Below are 19,850 nucleotides of genomic sequence, written 5' to 3' on the forward strand. Positions count from 1 at the left end.
GGAAGCGCGGCGAGCTCCCGCCTCCCGCCGGGGTCGGGGGTCAGGCGCGCCCGCCGGCTCCGGGCGCCCATGGAGGGCTCGGGGGATGAGGAGCCGGGGCCCGAGGGGCCGCTGCAGCAGCTGGTGAAGCGGCAGCGCAAGGAGAAGCGGGAGCTGCAGGGTGAGGGGCGCCGTGGCCCGGCGCAGGGCGGGCGGGGAGGAGGCTGGGGAGCGGCGTCGGGGACGCGCGGGGCCGGCTGGGCTCGGCGTCCCCTGTCCGCCTTCCCTCGCAGGAAGCCCTGCTGGAGGGGCGGGAGGGACGGCTGCGGAGAAGGAGGGAGCGAGCAGCCCTGGCAGTGCCCTGGCAGGGGGCCGAGGATGGCCGTGGTGAATGGTGCAGGCGGGCAGCGGTGCGGCAGGCGGGCTGTGCTGTGCTGTGCTGTGCTGTGCTGTGCGGTGCGGTGCTGTGCTGTGCTGTGCTGTGCTGTGCTGTGCTGTGCTGTGCTGCCGGAGCAGTGCTGCTCATGCGGGCGGCCAGCGGAGCTCGCCCTGCCGTGGCCTTGGGAGCCACGGTGGGTGAGAGCTGTGACTGAGTGCTGGGCCATTGGCGTGATGTTCGCGTTGTGTTACTGTGGCTTTAAGTTGAAGAAGGTGTGGTTTTTTTAAGGCATTTTAAATTGAAAAGCCTGCATAGGGGCTCTTACTGCTCAGCCTGTGACATTTCTTCATTCCGAGTGCAGTTGACCTGAACTTCCATGGCCTGTCCAGCCACAATAATGTATCTTTAGTAAAAGACCTGTGTTGTCCCACAATGTGCTTCCTATGAACTTGTAACGTTTTACCCCATTTAACCTACCTTGTTACAATATATTAATATGATTTAGTAGGTCTGATAGATGGATTCTCTTGAGTGTTATAACATTCTTGTTAAGCTTTTCTCATTGCTAGTATGTTGATACAGCCATTTCCTTGTTTGGCTTTTTTTGGTATGTAGTGAAATAGGCCCACACTGTCATTAAATCGATAGGAACTTACTGTTTTGAGATGCCTTTTCCTCCCTCAGATTTGGTTGAAATGGAAGAGGGGTAGGAATCAAGCATTGTCACTAGATGGCTGGAGCACATGGACATTGATGGGGAGAGGCTGAGGAGCAGAGGATTTTTACACCTAGAGAAGGTGATAATGGCAGTCCTCCACTACCAAATGGTGGGAGGGGCATACACAAGGCAGAACAAAACTGTTTGAATTAACATAAAGTGCCTCTCTACCTCTGAAAATCCAACACCTTGTCCAGCTGATGGTACTTGTCTCCACACACACCCCTACACCCTTTCACCACCCATACTCTGCCATGTATTTGTGTGTGCCTTTCATGTTTTGCATTCCCTTCTCCTCTATTATGTTAATTTTAATGAACAAAGCTGCTTTTCTGTCATACTCAGTTTACTAATCTGTGAGGCTGAATGATTAACATAAATTTTTCAGTATGAGCATTCTTCCTGCCTCCCTTTGAAAAGTTTCATTATCACTGCTGTCATCTTCAGCTCAATTGTGTCAGTGAAGGGTGAAGGACAGGAAAATGTACAGGTGATGAATAGCAAGCAGGGCGTTAAATAATGGCTGCTGTAACTCTAAAACAGTGAATATAGAAGTGACAGAGGTAGCAGGAGTGTTCATTTAGGATTACATGAGAAGAGAGGACTGCGGCAATCCGGTTGTAGTTTCCACTGTGTAATGGATGGAGCCAGACTCATCAAAGTGTGGAGGATGGACTAGAGACAAGGGCTGAAGGGTAACAAGGAAAATCTTCTTGGGAAGAATAAGGGAAAATATTTTCACAGCAAAAACCATTAAATATTTGGAAAAAACGTTTCCCAGAAAGGTTGCAGAATGATCATCCGTGGAAACTGAATAAATTTCAGGTGCTTCTGAGTTAACATAAACTGATGTAGCTTTGAATTCAGCCCCAGTCTGAGCAGGAGGTAGAACTAGGTAACTTCTGGACACCGTTTCTAACCAAACTATTCTATGATTTTAGAAATGAAGCATTGACTGGCAGCCTAGAAATACTTATGGACTGTAATCAAGTTAAGATCTTTTTTTGTTGTTTTTTTAAAATACCCATTTTGCTTTTAGAAACTTTATTTTAAGGATGGGTAAACTCAGATTTTAATTTCAATCTGCTGCTTGTGTGATTAAAAAATTGCTCATCTTTCCTGTGAGATGATATTTCGATGCACACATAATCTTTTCGAAGGCAGCAGGCCAAGGTCTGCTGCATTGATGAAGTTCATATGTATTTATATTAGTAACTTGGCATCGTAAGTTTTTCTCTTCTTCAGAGAAAGAAAGAAAAGGCAGTTTGCATCTTTTAAGAAAAAATATAGCTGCTTCAAAAATGTGAGGATTAGAACAGGTAGTCTCACAGCTAAACTCTTATATTGGTATGTTGACGTTTGTAAATTATATTTTCCGTGTGGCTTGCATTCATTTTCTGCAATGATTATGGAGTATCTGTATTTTTAAATAATATTTTATTGCACTACTTCTCTAACAGCGAAAATTCAGGGCATGAAAAATGTTGTTCCTAAGAATGATAAGAAGAGGCGAAAACAGCTGGCAGATGAAGTTGCCAAACTAGAGGCAGAACTTGAACAGAAGCACAAGGAGGAATTAAAGCAACTGAAGGAAGCTTCCCCTGAACAGAATAAGGTAGGTGCCCTAACTTCAGCTGAAGTTGTACAGGTACAGTCTGTGCTAGGGTTTTTTTGACTTTTAAAAATCAAAATGAAATTACACTTCAAAGTAATTATCCTTTTCTTCACAGTTTTAGTAACTCTTTTCAAGTTTGGAAAGCTTTAACTGTTACAGTGAATGGGCATTACTAGAAGGGCCATTTAACAGTGGGAGATTTTTGTTGTTCAGCACTGGTGAGAGAGTGGTTTGGTTGCTTAAAGAATCACTGTAAAAATAGTGTCAAAAACAGGTTTAATATAAATTTGCAAAAGCATGACAAAATTCAATGGCAAGATCTACTCTGTTACTGAATCCATGGATGAGGCATACAAGGAAAATCATTACACAAATGCCAAGCTGAAACAGAAATTAAATGTAGAGTAGGGGGAAAGGTGCACCACCACAAGCATTATTTGGTATTGCCTTTAAGACAACATGAGTAACTCAGTTATGTTAGAGATTTTTTTTTTTTTTAGGTTACTGTTATATTGCCACTCTGGTTATCTTATGTAGACTAGTCAAGTAGTGATGACCTTCAGCAGGTGTTTGAGTCATCTGGTGTGTTTTGTATTGAAATTTTGTCAACAGTGTAGCTGATTTTTTTTTTTTTTGTATAGCTCGTACAGTTACTGGGTTAGATTCATCATTTTTCTTGAGAAGTGTCAACACTCTATCTTTTTCAATGGCTGTTTATGCTTTAGTATAGAAGGTGGAGCCACCTTCTTTAATTTTCACAAAAGTTGATAATGACTGTTTGAATACCTCATTGCTGGCATGGTGAGGAAAGCTTTTATTTTCAGCCAGTAAGCAGTGTTCACACTCCAGTATGTAAGAGAACATATAGCTTAAATTTGAGGTGCACAGTTCATAGCTCTGTTGTGACTACAGAAAAGTAATGAAATACAAGACAGTAGTTTGGGATGTGAAATGCTTTACTTTTGGCTTTGATAGGTTCTGTGCTGTACACAGATTTTTATGGTTAAACTTCATAAATATTCCCCGGTAGAGAACTTAAAACTGTTTCAAAAGATGTTGGTGATTGTTTATACTAATAAGAACATTTAACGTTTTTTTTTTTTCTTTTTAGACAGATTCCATAACTGATGGGGTTGCAAATTTAGAGCTTGAAGGAGTAGAGCAACAGATTCAGCATCCTCGAATATCAAAAGCACAGAAGAGGCGGGTATGACTTCACATTAAACATTTTACAGATAACTGAATGACATTATGTTAAATTAAACTTAACTGTAATAACCAAAGTTAAGCAATTTTGCATTACCTGGCTGATTCTGTGTTGATGCTGTACCTACTAGGTACCTTGAAAATCTGTTAAACTTCTGCATAGAGGTATGTAAGGATTTTATAAATAGTTGTACTTTTCTGCCCTCAGCCATGAGCTGGTAATCAGAATAGGTCAGGAAATGGAAGCCAGAAAAAAAAAATTTTGTAAAGCAAATGATTTTTGAAAGACTTTCACTAAAGAGATTATTAAAGAAGTAAAGTAATTGAATTAAAATACTGTGTGGAAATATGCAACTAGTAGAACTTTACACATTTAATGAAAGAACATCAATATTGAAGGAATTCTTTTAAAAAGTTGAGTTGTTGAGAAGCACTACCTGATTTCCTGTCTGTTAGGCTTAGATCTGGTTAAACATCAGATATTGTGATGGATTAACATTCTCATTGTACCTGCATGAGTATTGGGTTAGGAGCAGAGGAACACTGCTTTATTGCATGTTCCATTCCCAGTTACAGGATCACTTCAAACATGATAGTGTTCATAATTCATGATGCTGTGTCTAGGCAAACCAGGAACACTGGTCTGGTTTTCCTATATTTTAATTGCCTAAACCAGTCTGGTCTTGATTTGTGGTGAATTTTAAGTATGAAAGTGGAAAGATCATTCTCTGTACTGCTTCCTTTTTTACTTGCTTATTTACTTTGGCTCTTGCTCCCTTGTTAACTTCGACATGAAACATTCCATGAAAGTAATTTTTATGTATTATTACATCCCTTCTAATATCCTCTGCATGCATTCTTATCCAGCCTTTGTAGAGTACCTAGCCTGAGGGAGTTTCAGTTTCACGGCATGAGCTCCATTATGCAATCATATGCTTAAGTGGTAGATCTCACACTTCTTACGAAAGATCAGTATTTTCTGATGTTTAATTAGAATTCCCATGCTTGAGTGTTGAAATAGGTCATCTTGAAGAAAAGACTATGATGAATAGCTTTTGTATGAGTGTTGTAAAGTGTTATTTTTCACATTGATAGAATTAAGATTTCTCTTGTCATACAATTTCATGTATGGTGTCAGAGGCAGTTGGGCTGTATTGGTCACTTAGCATTTGCTGAAGTTTGGGTTTAGGAGGTCTCTAATTCATAGTACTGATTTGGACAATATTTCACAGATAAGAATCTACTGAGAAAACAATTAAAGAGTTAGAATGAAGTGCTGAGCCAAGAACTGTACAGGCATAGTCTAAATTTTAATATTTGATGTAATTTTTGTGTGTTTTTAATCTAAGGAGAAAAAAGCTGCTTTGGAGAAAGAAAGAGAAGAAAGAATAGCTGAAGCTGAGATACAAAATTTAACAGGTGCTAGACATCTTGAAAGTCAGAAACTTGCCTCCCTGTTGGCAGCAAGGCAGTTAGAGATTAAACAAATCCCTTCCGATGGCCATTGCATGTACAGAGCTATTGAAGACCAGCTCAAGGATCACCAAAATTCCTGGACTGTTGCAACTCTGAGGAACCAAACAGCAAAGTATATGCAAAGTCACTTTAATGACTTCCTGCCTTTTCTTACAAACCCTAATACTGGAGACATGTATAGCAAAGGTAAGACTTGTAGCATATGAGATTTTAAAAACTACTGTAACTGTTTCTGATAAATCTCAATCTCAGTTACAGCTGAAATGGGACTTTTAAGGTGTTTGTAACTTCATTACTTTACTGGTCTGGTTGTGTTCCATGGAGCACAGAATTACGATCTGCTATGAAAATTGGTACACCTGGATCTCCATAACTAATATATTTTTTTTCAAGTAATCTGGGAAACATTAGTCCCCATTAAAAAAAACCAAAACAGAACTTCCTGGTTACTAGATTATGTGAACTTGTTCTGGGGTATAATCTGTTATTATGAACAGCTTGTCTATCGGGTTAGGGGTGATTTTTGTCAAGTTTTATATTTGTGTTTTCAACGTACACAGGAAAGTTGTTTAAATTGTGTGTGAATTTCAAACAAGTCTATTTTATTATAGTTTGAATAGATGCATTTTCTTATTCTACCTTGCATTTTCACTGCAAGGTATTTTGGAACTGGTTTTTACAAATAGACTAAACTAAAAAATATAAAGAGCTTTAGTGTGGAGCAACAGTGTAGGCTGAGTAAATGCAGTTAAACAGAATTTATGTACCTCTTATTTGAGCAATACATGATTTATTCATTATGCCCGGCACACTACACAAATGACTGCATAAATTTCCTTAACTTAATTCCACACTTATTTAATAGGTATTGCTGTGGATTTCATGTGGTCACTGGGGGCTATCTTTGCCATGTTGACAGAGATAATTGTCACAGGATAAATGTGTCCTAGGAGAATACTGAATGGAATTCTGCAGAGCAATGGGGAATTGTGCTTTTCTGTTTTAAGGGAAATGTATGACAAGTCATTCTGAGCAGTCTTCAGATAATCTGAAGATTCTTCTTTCTCAAAATCTGTTTGTAAGGTTCAAAAGCTTGAGGGTTTGTAATTTATAAATTTTAAACTTGGTTTCTGTAGAACATGATCTGAAAAGATTTTATTTAGCTATTTACAAAGGAGCTACTGAGAATAAATACTTCAGAGGTTAAAAACAAGGCAGCTAATTTTAAATTAAAAAAAAAACAAAAACAAACCGGCCAACTGTTTAATTACATGGAGTTGCAAAATTTTTAAAACATGTCTGACACCAGGCTAATGTAAGAGCTAGATATAGTGCTTGCTGTCACATTATTTTCTAAAGTTTCTAAATATCCTCTGAAGCTTACCAGGAAGAAAACTGTATGCAGTTTCATGTTTGTTGTTACCAGTTATCTGAATTAAAAAATTGACGTATTAACTGTATTTGTCTTTATACTTTTTTTTAATCCCTCTCTTCAGTCTGAAATTTTCATTTTAAAACAGAATGATTTGGGTTTTTTTTACTTCTGTTTTCTCTCCTTTTCTTCAGCGAACATACATATTTTCCTTTATAATGCGTTTGTACTTTTCTGGCTCTAGTTCTTCATTGCACAATCAGGAGTTTTCCTCAGTTGCTTGTTTTCAAACAAGAGAAGCATTAAAAGTTGTTTTGTTTTTCCCTGCAGAGGAATTTGAGAAATACTGTGATGATATAGCAAATACAGCTGCATGGGGTGGTCAGCTGGAAGTAAGTATTGTATTAATAATTTTTATTTGAGAAATTCTGAAGTGGATGAATATACCTTTAAAAAATGGGCTTCTTTAGAAAGAATACCTGAAGGCATAAGGGAACAGAGTCATAAATAGCTTATTAAGAACTTTTTCCTTCATTATAAGTTCTTCTCCCAGAGTAGTAGCTTTTCTGATGGTGCACCACTGTTCTGATGTATTTGACAACATGCAAGGCAGAGAATTCATTTGGTATAGATATCATTAGAAAGACTGACACTATGAGTGGGGGAAGACTTAAATAGTAACAAGGATTTCTAGAGCAGAGTATTGTTTGGTTTTTGTCATGTAAACAAGAACTTGAGCTTTAAAAAATACATATTTATTTTAGTTTGTCTTATCTTTTTATGAAAGAATAGTTAGCAAATTAATGAAACTAGCCCAATGTTGTATCCTCTAAATAATGATTAAGGCAATCTGTTTTCTGTTAAAGTTTTAAGAGTTAAAGTAATTTCACTTATTTTAATAAAGTTTATTTTCTGAAAACACTTCCAATGCTATGCTTGAACTGTCTGCTAAAATTAAATGCCTCAACTTCCTGTCTCCTGCCTACATTGTATTTAATCGTATTACTGAATTATTTTTGCCTTAAAGTTAAGGGCTTTGTCACACATTTTACAAACACCTATTGAAGTAGTGCAAATGGATTCTCCTCCCATTATTGTCGGTGAAGAATATTCAGGCAAACCAATAACACTTGTGTAAGTATGCAATTTTATCACTTAAATTTAGTGCACTTATTTATGTAACAGAGGGCTCAGCTTTGATTCTCGTCTGCTCTTTTATGTTCTGTTATGTATCTGATGTTGAAACACTGCTTTAATGATCATGCAGGTCAGAAATTTTTTGTGATTGTCACACTTACTTTGGAGAAATTGCAGTTAGAGTACTTAAAATGCTGACAATGTCTGATGTGTATCAGTCACTTATTTATAGAATGTGGCAAGGTCATTTTACCTGTTAAATAATAGCAAAATAATGATGATATTGATACAAGATGGAGGAAATGGTTTTTCCTCTTCAAAATATATGTCAAACTGTGCCTGGAAGTCACCAGAATTAAAAATTGTCTTTATTAATAGTCTTCTATTTAAATATACCCTGTATATTTTTGTTGGTAATACTTGGATTTATTTAAGTTGTTTTCCAGCGCTGGTACTGTCTGGCATGATGTATAGCTTTTGTTAAACTGAACACTAATTCTGTAACTTTTCTTTTAGGTATATGAGGCATGCCTATGGATTAGGAGAACATTACAATTCTGTCAAAGTTCTAACAGACACTGCTACAGAAAACAGCAGCTAGCATACAAAAGTTGTTTGTTCACATGGATAACAGTTGCATCGTGATGTGTTGGGCTCCAGGGAATTCTCAATAATACTGGAAAGTAAATGGAATGGATTATAAATTAAAAAAAAAACCCAAACCTGCAAGGTTTGACTATAAATCAGAAATAGCTCTTGATTTAAAACAAGACCAAACCAAAACCACACAGCAGTATTTTGAACTTGTTGGTATTATGTTTGGAATATCTTCTGTAAAATGGTGCCTGTGTAGATCAGATTTTTTTTCAATAGAGCTTCCTCCCATGCTGCAGTGAAAATACCAAGTAGTGAAATTTTTTCTGTTAATATGCATTTCTGTGAAGAATTAAAGTTACCTGAAGGTTCCTGTTCCATTATTTCTGTCAGATTTTCACAATAATGGAAGAGTTAAGGCATTTGAAAGATTTGATTGTATTTTGGTTGATAGAATGTCCTTTACAGTGTTTCTGTAGTTCCTATCAGGATCTAGTTTTAACAGTGTGGTATTAATCCCCTTCTTTATTTGGGCAGAGAAGATCTGGAGGCAAATGCAGCAGCAGAGTATCTTGCTTGGCTGAAAGAATTGCACAAACTTTTTAAAGACTTTCTTGTAAGATTTTACCAAGGTTTGAGGTAAGGATTTTTTTGCAGTTGACAGTAGGAATTGAACACTTGTGGAGGAGGAGCATTGTTGTTTATGACTGTATATCATAATGTCAGTGCAAATTAACTGCACTGTTCATTTTCCACAGTCTTTCATCTGTGCATTTCGGTGAATCAGAAATCTTACAGAGCTCCTCAATGTCCTTACTTCAGGTAGTGAAACTCACCTGAACTCACAATTTATGGATCTGCTGATCTATGCACTTCGTCATCTAAAGTGTGATGTTTTATAATGCTTAAAACAGCTGGTTGCACACAGATTTAGAGATAACCACCTTGGGTTTTGTCAGTAACTAAAGGTGATCTGGAAAATAATTAAATTTATTTTTAATTGCTTCTTATGATGCACAGAGACTTGAAAGGTTTTAATATGGCTTGACTTTACATTAGAAATGTAGATTGTTGTCTTTAAGTTACTGAAAACATGACTTCAAAATTAGGAGCATACTGAAACCAAAGTTGTAATGCAAATGTTTTTTAACAAGAGAAGTGATTTTTCAATTTTTTTCTAAAGCCTTAGTCAATAACGTAATTGTCTGTATTTTACTGGTTGGTTTGGAGAAAAGCAGTTCATATAAAGATTAAACACCTTTGCCCTGGTTTGAGGATTATGACCTAACAGTATGTATCTTGTAGTCCTTCAGTAAAACTAGCCTACAGATTGACATTCCTGGAATTTACAAATTAGAAAAATCTGCTCTTACTTAAGAGGGAGATAAGTGATCACTTTATGGGTCAGATTATGTCTGATTATGTCAGATTTAAAGCACTTTGACAGAGAGGGGGTGAAAAAAAATCACATAATTATAGCAGGGGTTTTTGGACGAGCAGTTCTTTAGGCTGGTGCCAGCCAAGAAAACAAAGTGTTAACCAGATCAGGAGTTTTTACATTCTTATTTATCTGTTATAGTACAACAAATATAGCTGGTTTGTATACCAAACTAGCTGGCTTACTGTAAAACTTGCTTTACTACCTTGATTGTATAAAATGATAATTTTAATTTCAAACAAAAAATAGGATACAATAGCATGGAAAAAATGTTTATATTCATAATTCCATTATGAGTTTCACTAAAATAATAATAATAAGTACTCTTCTCTGCGTTGCTTAGAATTGATGGGATATAAAATGCACATGCTGCATTTTATAGATATGCAGTTCTTTGGTTTATTTGGGCTTCAGTTTTGTTTGATTAACTGAGAGAAAAAAGATGCTGGAATGGGAAAATGCCTGTACCAACAGTTTGTCATGTTGAAGATGTTTACAGTTTGTATAAAGTTAAATAATTTAATCTAGTGAGTGAAAGATCCTTGCTCATGCTGTATGGGACTTGCCAAAAAGTAATAAATTGGTTTATTTGTGGCAGATCTTGTTGTCGGTTTTATTTTGTACTCAAATAGTTCACTTGTTTCCTAGTATGAATAAGCTTATCCATTTAATTTTTAGGATCCTGCTGTAGTATAAATTCACAAACTACTGACTGTTTGTAGTCAGGCAGACAAAGCTTCACTCTACATAAAATCAAGTTGTTTCTGAACAAAATATATCCTCAGCATTTTAGCAGTTAAACTTTAGCTCTTCTGAAAAGCTGCATTTGAAAATACTGTTAAAACATCCCCATGCATAAAAATTATCGAGTGAAACTGAGAGGGGGTTTTGTCACAATTAATCTTTTTAATTCTTTGTCAGATTACAATTTCCCTGCAGAATAGCACTTTGAGTTTGTACGTATTTCACTAGCTTTTCTAGGTTTATCTGTAATTCAGTTTCTTCAGCTGCTTTCTTTTTAAGGACTGCTGGGTACTTTTTTGCAAGATTAATTGAGATTAGTTGCCAGTAGGAATTCTCACATGAGCAGGAGGGAAGCTGTCGAGTGGTCTGCAGTAGATTGTGTACAATATTCTGAAAGGGAAGAATGTATTTGTTGTTGAAAACAGTGGTTACAAGTGGTGTTTTGTGTTTGTCTCTGTCTCCTCTTCACACACCATGCACTGGTCTCTGCTCTCCTGTCCAATTGCATGGGCTGCAAGCAGCCCCAGAAAGGGGGTGGGAGATGGGTGCCAGTGGCAGGGAGTGCAGACTTGTCATAATTCATTTCAACAGTAATTTAATATATTATTTAAATAGTAATTTAAATGAGTTCAAGGATTTTTTAAAAGAAAGAAGTTATATAAAATGCAATGAAGCAGTGATGTCCCTTGTGTGTCTTTTTACAGTTCCCATAACTTTTTGTATTTATGTATGTTAAAATACTGCATCAAAGCTAAGACAGAACTTCATGTTGAGGGTGGCAGAGTACTGCAACAGGCCACCCAGGAAATTTGTGGAGTCTCCCTCTCTGGAGACATTCAATACCTGCCTGGTTCCTGTGTAACCCTGCCATGGTGAGGCGGTTGGACTGGTTGATCTTCAGAGATCTTTTCCAACCCTTATGATTCTGTGATACTGTAAAACAGTGAAGAAGGGAATTTGTTTCACAACCATTTGCTTTGAGGCAAAATTGTCAGTAGGAGCACTTTTTGCCACCTCTCCATGCTCTGTTCTCCCCTTTTTAACAGGCAGTTCAACAGGGGCTGTGATACGCTCCAGGAGAAAGCAAACTGAAATTGCTGAAACTACTGAAATTTTGGATATAATACATCTCCTACGCTCCTACTGTGACTCGAGGAATAAGATGTGCTGGCAGCAGTGTGACTGGGTAGATCTGCTGCTTGTGGGATGGTGGCTCCCCCTCTGCTGTGTCATGCTTGAGTGTAACAATGTTATGAATAACAACAGTGAGAGTTACTGGAGCTAAACACACGGGTGGCACTGGAGTCAGATGGGATCGGTGGGAGCACTCCCTCTGGCAGTTTGGGCTATGGATTTTACCCAGTTCCTCCTCCAGCAGCACTGATGAATTCAGTGATGTGACAGTGACTAAGTGAAGACAGCATTTCTTTTGTAGTGGTGGCAGTGCACAGGAATGGTGGTGTGTCCTGGGGAGTCCTGGTCTGACACTGCAGAGGTGTGCTGGGTTGCGGCATCTGCTGCAGCAGCTTTCCTGCCAAAGGAGCAAGTGCTCAGTGTCCTGGGGATGGCCTGAGAGCTGTGGTGAGAGTGTACATCTGAATGTCCCATCTGCATCATCTAGGTAGTCAAGGCAACACTTTGGGCTGTCATCTGTCCTAGGCCATGGAGTTGCTGCAAGTAAAACTTTCTGGTTTTAGTCCTTGAAACAAAGCCTGCCCTCATCTGTCTGCCAGCAGATCTCCTGGGATGTATTTATGAATGATAAGCAGCCTGTGTTTATTACTTAATCTATAAGAAGTTTAACAGATGTAAAAATAGGATCTGAAATACAGAAGGCATTTTCTGTACTATCCTTGGCTGCAGTGAGAATGCTAACCCACCAATTCCTTAGTTTTGAACAACTGATAAAAGCAACCGATGGGTTATGATTGATCACTAGGGGCATATGATAGATGTATTTTTGAATACAACTGAAATCCCTAGCAATTGCCTGTGTATGTTAGAAACAGTTATAGCATAAAAAATTATTCGCACACACAAAAATATTTGGTAAAATTCAGAATAAACTGATGTAGTCTCTGTGTTGAAGATTAAATAAATACATCAAGGTGTTAATTGGAAAGATGCTCTTTCCAAGTTAGAAAAATTGGAGTGCATAAACTTAAATGGTAAGCAGATTAAAAATATTTCTAGGAGCTATATTTTCTGCAAAGGCTCCCTGAACTTCATCAGTCTTGCAAATATTTTGTCATGATATATGAAGGAGTTAGACACATTAAGAATCTGTGCTGTGTTTGTCCAGAAATGAAAACCTTCCAGAGGTGAGTAATGCTGTTTTCTTTTTTTTTTTTGCTCTTTTTTTTTCTTTTGAAGGATAGCGTTGTCTTATAAAAATATTTGAGCAAGATCTCTTATTTGAAATTATTACGTAAATCATGAAGATGCACTTTAACAATTACATTCTGGAAGGTAAATGAATACTCTTGAGAAGGCTAAGGATGTGGAGATTTTTAACTAATAATTCTTCCATACATATATATGTACATGTATCCTCTAAAATCAAAATATGAATAAAACCTTAATTGTATAGATATACAATAGTGTGTCATTAAATCCTAATAAGGCTCCAGTGAGTGGGGAAAGAGTAAGAGACAAAAGAGTGAGTGACATCTAATAAAGAACCATTTCTGTTTTAGCTGTTTGCAGAATGTTGGAGCACAGAAAAGCCAGAAACAGAATAGGGAAAGTAGCTGTGAACTGGGGATGCCTGCATGAAATGCACATAATTCAGTGTTGAGGAATATTCGGGGTGCTGGTGGCTGGATATGCTGCATGTTGTGCCTGGCAGGGGGAGAGTGGCTGGAGCCCCAGGCTAACAGCTGTGCATGTCCTTTTACAATTCATGAGTTTTTGAGCAGTTGCACCACATTAACCAGCAGCCTCCAGCATTCAGGGTTTGGTGAGCTCCCTGACAATGTTCTATAGGTTCACTGGCAGCCTACATTGCACCGTCTTCACTGGTGCATGGAGCCACAGATTGCTTCAATGGATTTTAAAAACTTTTATTTTAATCTCTGGTATATTTATCAGTATTAGACATATTATCCTTAATGGCACTGATTCCATTGTAGTTCTTGCTGTTTGCTTGATCTGCTGCTTGAGTATGTTATCTTTCTGCTGCTACTGAACATTTCATCTTTCTGCTGCTACTGAACATTTTATCACCACTTTTGCAAACAGCTGAAGACTTAGAGTTGACTTAGAGATCTTTGAGACAAACTACAGGGGACAAGGAGCTGGAGAATGTAAAGGAAGAATGCTTTAAATCCAAGTTGAAAAACTGCTGTTCAGTGAAAAACAATGAAAAGACTTTTTCTGCTGATCTTCCAAACCTTTACATTTTAGATTGTGCATTAGAGTTGTGACAATCAAGTAAAAATTCTGTTTGTTTTAAATAGAGAAGAAGCTGGATGTCACACCTCTGGTAGAATCTGCAAAACCTGAGTGCAAGCTGTCACTTCTAACTAAAACTTTGGCTTTCCCCAGCTTAACAAGTGATATTCCCCTCTTGTGCAAGGACACATCACAAAAACTATGATAAGGGTCTTTTCCTGGTTAGACCATTTGGGGATTCTGTTATTTGTCATGAAACATTTTTGGTGCTGTCATAATCATCCACACAATCACTATGACCTACTTCTTGTGCCTGGCTAAGAGCCTTTTGTCAACTACTCTTGCCACAGGCATCAGTGGAAATAAAAAGAAATGTGGAATAGCTTGTGTGGATACAGACTCTTTGGGAAGGACAGGCTGGGAAGGTGAGGAGGAGAGGCTTAGCTTAGTGCTTGTCTGTGGGAGAGGTGAGGGGTTTGTTCCTAGCTTATGGCTCAGGATCAGAGGGGTGGCCTAAGTGGGCTGGTGTTCGTTAGACACCAACAAACATATTTCATATTTTTACTAAGTTTACTAATAGTGTGGGTGTTCTGCACAGTTTGAGCTCCCTGGCCAGCTCCAGAGCCTTAATCTAAAAATAAGGCAAAGCAGACTAAATTTGAAAACTTTTGCTTAGTATACATTTGATTGTGAAATCTCCAGTAAATCCTGTGTCTGAAATGCTGTATCTTTTCTCTGCAAGACTTTATGCATTTGAAGAAGAGCACACAAGATAGGTTATTTGTACATCTGAAAGCGAGTCTCAGTAGAGGCTTTCTGGTAGTCTCACTTCTCACAGTGTATGGTATGCATCACAATGATGCACACCCCATCAAAGTGTGTCTGATGCACAATCTAAGGTATTACCTTCACGGATTGGCCTTTCCAAAATTCATTAAATATTTTGCATGAGTGTTGAAATAGTCTTTATAAATTTCAGCTGCATTGGTATGCAAGAGTTTGCAATCAGAGGACATAAAAAATCATTTTCCTTAGCCCCATCCCTGGCAGTGTTGGAGGCCAGGTTGGATGGAGCTCTGAGCACCCTGGCATGGAGCAAGGTGTCCCTGCCCATGGCAGGTGGGTTGGAACAAGGTCATCTTTAAGGTCTCTTTGAACACAAACCGTTCTACAATTCTATGATCATTTCACGGACTGAAATCAAATACAATCGAATACAGCATTTTAATAAGGGAGAAAAAATCTAGTCCTGTACTGTTCACTGTAAAAATAGATGAGAACTACTGACTGTTATAATAGAATCTAAGTAAACAGGCCAAGAAGAGAACAAACTGGTAAAGGTGTAAGGCTTATTTTTTAGCGAATTTCTTATGCATAAGATGCATACATAAAATATATTTTGTGGGCTTGAAGTTATTTTAGCTAATTAAAACCACTGCCTTATATAGGAAGGCATAATTCATATATAATGTTAAATAGAACAGTAATTCCTGAAGTTTCTATAATTAAATTTTAAAAGAAATTTAACAATGACCCTAAAGCTGTTAATTCATCTGTCAGAGCTTTTTCTCACAAAGCACAATCTTTGATCTTTGATTGTTTACACCAATAGGTTTAAAAAAAAATCTGTAACTGACACAGTACATTAAAAATTATGCAAAATGAATGTTTAGAATGATGGGAAAATAAAACTCCATCCAGTTGCCCACACAAGTCTCTGCTCTATTTCTGGATGCATTCCTACTATTCGGTGACTGAACATCAGAAAAATGGCACAGGATTGTAACACTGTAGAAGATAGTCTGGAGTTTCTTGAAATGCTCTGTGTTACTGAAAAAATCTTTGAAATAGTTGTGTTTGAATGACTTCAGTTACAGCAGAGGGATACTTTTGTTATCTCACAATTAGTCTTCAGAGGACCAAGAGCTGATGGGTTGTTTCTAGAACATGCATTATTCTTACAGTGCAATTCCCTTGACCTAAGGTCTTCCCTTTATTTGAACAGAAAAGTTTGCAGCAGTTAACAACTGAGCAGCTTTGCTGCTTTAGTTTACATAAACCAGTTTACAAATTATACAGCTATTTAAAGATATATAAAGAGAGCTGCTCAGGGCAATATGCTAAGTTAAAGCTCATCTCCCTTTACAAAAATTTGGAAGCATTTAATACCCTCATGTGTCATAATTCTTTTATATTAGTCAGACAGCTAATTGTCATTTGCCCAACTAGATTAACATTTCCTCTTGGGAGACAGTTTACTTGAGAGCTGGAAATTGTCAAAGTTGGCCCATTTAAGACTAAAAAAATGTCAGAATATGTGAGGTTAACATATGAAAATGTGTTAATCTAGTCAAGTCTACTTGACTGATTTTAGATGTACTTAAATTTTATTATCTCTAGGTGTGTTTCAGTGCAAATCAAAGAACAGTTATGTTAATAGACTGTCTCAGCAATGAAATACTCTTGCTTCAAATTTTTCAAATGAAAGTTGACAAATTATTTATTAAAGCACTGTGTTAATTATATATTGTTAAGAATAAAGCTCTCAGTTTTATTCTTAGTAACTAATGAATAACTAATAAAACACTTCTAATTTTGCATGCAGTACACCTCACAAACATTTCCTTTTGAAATATTGAAGTGAGGGAATAGATAACCTGTAACTATACCAAGTAACTCAAATTATATTTTAAATTTTGAAACTGAGATTCTGCAGTTTGCTCATGTACACATGGACTTACAAAAATATATAGGCATGTAAAACATGTATTCTACATATTTGGTATTTTTCCAGTTTATTTTCTAAAGTAATCCAACAGTTAAGCAAATTTCTGACATCAGGGCTGAATGTATCACTGACACACAATGCACATGACGTTCTGTTCACTCAGTTAATGACTTCAAGGATAGTTTAACCAAGTATTACTGGCCCACAATGCACATGACATTCTGTTCCTTCAATTAATGGCTTCGAGGGTAGTTTAACCAAGTATTTGAAGTACTATACACGAAGATTAAAGATATGTATTGAATAACTTTTACTCTTTACCTCTTAAATATAATAACCTGCTTTTATAATAGCATAAATAAAAAAGCAAGGTGGTGGATGTGGGGTTGGAATATGGGTCTCAAAGCTGTGAAAAAAAATCTTGAGGAGGTTATCAGTGGTCTTAATAATAACATGTTTTAAAACTGATCAAGTACCTTCCAACAGTTGGTTTACAAAATATCAAAATTGGATCACACTTTTCTAAATGCAGTGTAAAACAAATGTGTAATCATGAAACAAGATTTTCATAGAATATTTTAGTTTTAAAGGGATCTCTGGTGGTCCTCCAGACTGACATCCAGCTCAAAGCTACTTTCAGATAGAGCAAATTATTCTGTCCTTCATTTTATAAGCATCATCTTGTGTGTGGAAAAAGGCGAGGGAAGGGTACTGAGAACTCTGTACACACAGTCAGAGGAGAAATGCATGTTCTGTGTGTTTGCTGCAGGTCCCTTGTTTCTGTGTCCATTCTGGTCAAAGGGACTACTCTTTTCAGAATTTTTTTATCTGAGGGTTTCCCCAGTTTGAGCTGAGTTTTCCAGCTTCTTCAGGCTCAGTCTCCTAGGTCATAGTGAGGGAGATATTTGCTTGGGGTTTTCTGATCACTTTGATTGATAGAGCCAGCTGACAGACTGGAGCAGCTTTAAAGGTATTTCTAGTTATTCAGCCTATTTACAATACTGGTGTGTTGTATTCAGTAGACTTAAGTTTCCTGATGCTTATTCCTTTAGACAAGTCTTTCACTCCATTCTTATCCTTAGCTCTGCCTTTCTCATATGGGCTATCCTGCTTAGTGCTTTTCAAATAAATCATTTTATTGGAAAATAGCTGAAGACTTGCAGAGACTGTAATCTCTTTCTGCTGGGGACTGTTTGATTTACTGAAGAATTGGATATCAGTTGTTGCTTGAGACTCCTGGAGCTGTCAGCTGTGTTCCCTGGTGGTTGTGAGCACATTCCTGGCAACGAGATCTGCTTACTATGTTTGGGCAGATGGGGAGCAACTCACCCTTCATTTTCTGCTTGAATTTCAGCATGTCATTTTTTGTTTGCAATTTTCCATTTCCAAGGATCTTTTCATGATCGTACCTCCTTCCTGTTTAGCAGCAGCTGCACATCTCATTAAAGCAGTTTCTATTTCTTGCACCTCTTTAATGAAGGTGTTACAAGACTAGATTGGATGTCACTAATGAACTTTGTCACACAGCATTAGCTATCTCTCTCAGCAGATGCCTTGGACTTTTATAATTCTCCCTGAGCCTTTCTACATCATGGAACACCAGTCCCAATGAACATGGAATGTTTCTGACATGCTTTGTTATGTGGCATCAAATACTTTGCTAGCTGGACATAAACCACACAAGTTATTACACAGAAATCACTGTTTCGTAGGCTTTTCGCCTCTTTTGAAAAGCCTTCTCCATCTCAGAGCAGGTAATGATTTCTTTGCATGTGCAGTTCTTCCTGCCTTGCTGTGGCTGCCAGTAAGAGTTCCACCCATATGATGATCTTTTTAAAAATCTGGACTTCATCCATGAGTATCTGGTCTCAGGCCAGGGAGTTAATATCAAATAGTTTGAGCAGAAACTCTCTGTTATAACTCAAAGAGTATGTAATGAAAATAGTGACTTGGAAATGAAATGTCCTAAATTCCTTGGCCATCTTCCTCAGCCATCCAATCCTCAAGACACACTTGCATTTTTATTTACTTTCTGAAGCACTGATAGCCCTAATTTTTCCCTAGATCCTCTTAAAGTTATAGAGTTTTGGGAGTAAAAGATTTGTGTGTTGGATGATGAACTTTCAACCCCATATGAAATGATGTAATGCAGTTAAAAACTGCTCTTGAAAGAGACTGAGGTGGATATGCCTCATTCCAAATGTGGGTGACTTAAAGGGTCCCATTATGGAAAAATAAATGGAGCTTCATACTCATAATTACTTTAGCTGACATGTTTAGCTGAGCAGCAATAAAACATACATCATCTTAATATATATTGTTAATCTTGCCAATGATTTATACCATGCAAGCTGAAATTACCTCACCCAGTTAGATAGAATGAAGTCAGTGAAAAGCAGCTAAGGATAATTAAGCTAGACAAAGTGGCAACTAGGTTTCTCACTGCCTAATACATGCTATTACAAATTATTTAAGTACTAAAAGACAACATGAAATTCCTTTCTTTTAACCATAATTGGTCCTGCTATGGATGTGTTCAAACAAAAAAGATATTTCAGATATTTCATAAGAGTAAACAAACATGGTTTTATTTCATTTGGAGAACTGTATTAGAATGTGCTGATTTTAGGCTAAGAAATATCTCTAGCCTTGACATTCTTCTGATAAATCATGGATGCAAAGCAACAAACAAGAGAACTTTGCTGTTTGGGAGGTGTGTCTGAATACACTTGTTTCTGTACTGCTTGGGAGAGAACATTTTTGTTTAGGTGTGTTACTTGCTATCTTTTCTAGTCTGAGACAAGTCAGCCTGGTGATGTCAAGAACTGGGAATCTTTGTAATAAGAGAAAATAAAATTGTGTATTCATCTACCTTTCCTATTTAAAGATGATTATTCTTTATATAAAACATGCAGAATTTATACTTATTGGGATATTTTCAAACATTTCAGCATAAAAGAAGATAATTATATTTCATTGTCTACATTGTCTAATGGTATCCTTCTTTTCAATTTGGCCCTCAGGGCAGTTTTTGTAGCATCATTGTGCAAGATGGGCTTGAAAGGTTCATA

General features: G+C 37.3%; 1 protein-coding gene across 1 annotated transcript; it reads left to right on the plus strand.

Moving 5' to 3' along the window:
- OTUD6B (OTU deubiquitinase 6B) lies at nucleotides 1-10,511 on the plus strand. The gene is made up of 7 exons (XM_085053176.1): nucleotides 1-160; nucleotides 2,537-2,691; nucleotides 3,803-3,898; nucleotides 5,247-5,559; nucleotides 7,076-7,137; nucleotides 7,773-7,879; nucleotides 8,399-10,511. Exons 1-7 carry the CDS (start codon nucleotides 70-72, stop codon nucleotides 8,481-8,483), a joined length of 909 nt encoding a protein of 302 aa, XP_084909302.1. The 5' UTR covers nucleotides 1-69; the 3' UTR covers nucleotides 8,484-10,511.
- The last annotated feature ends 9,339 nt before the right edge of the window (nucleotides 10,512-19,850 follow it).

This window comes from Lichenostomus cassidix, chromosome 2 (genome assembly GCF_008360975.1).
Source record: "Lichenostomus cassidix isolate B80296 chromosome 2, HeHo_3.0, whole genome shotgun sequence".
Taxonomy (NCBI): domain Eukaryota; kingdom Metazoa; phylum Chordata; class Aves; order Passeriformes; family Meliphagidae; genus Lichenostomus; species Lichenostomus cassidix.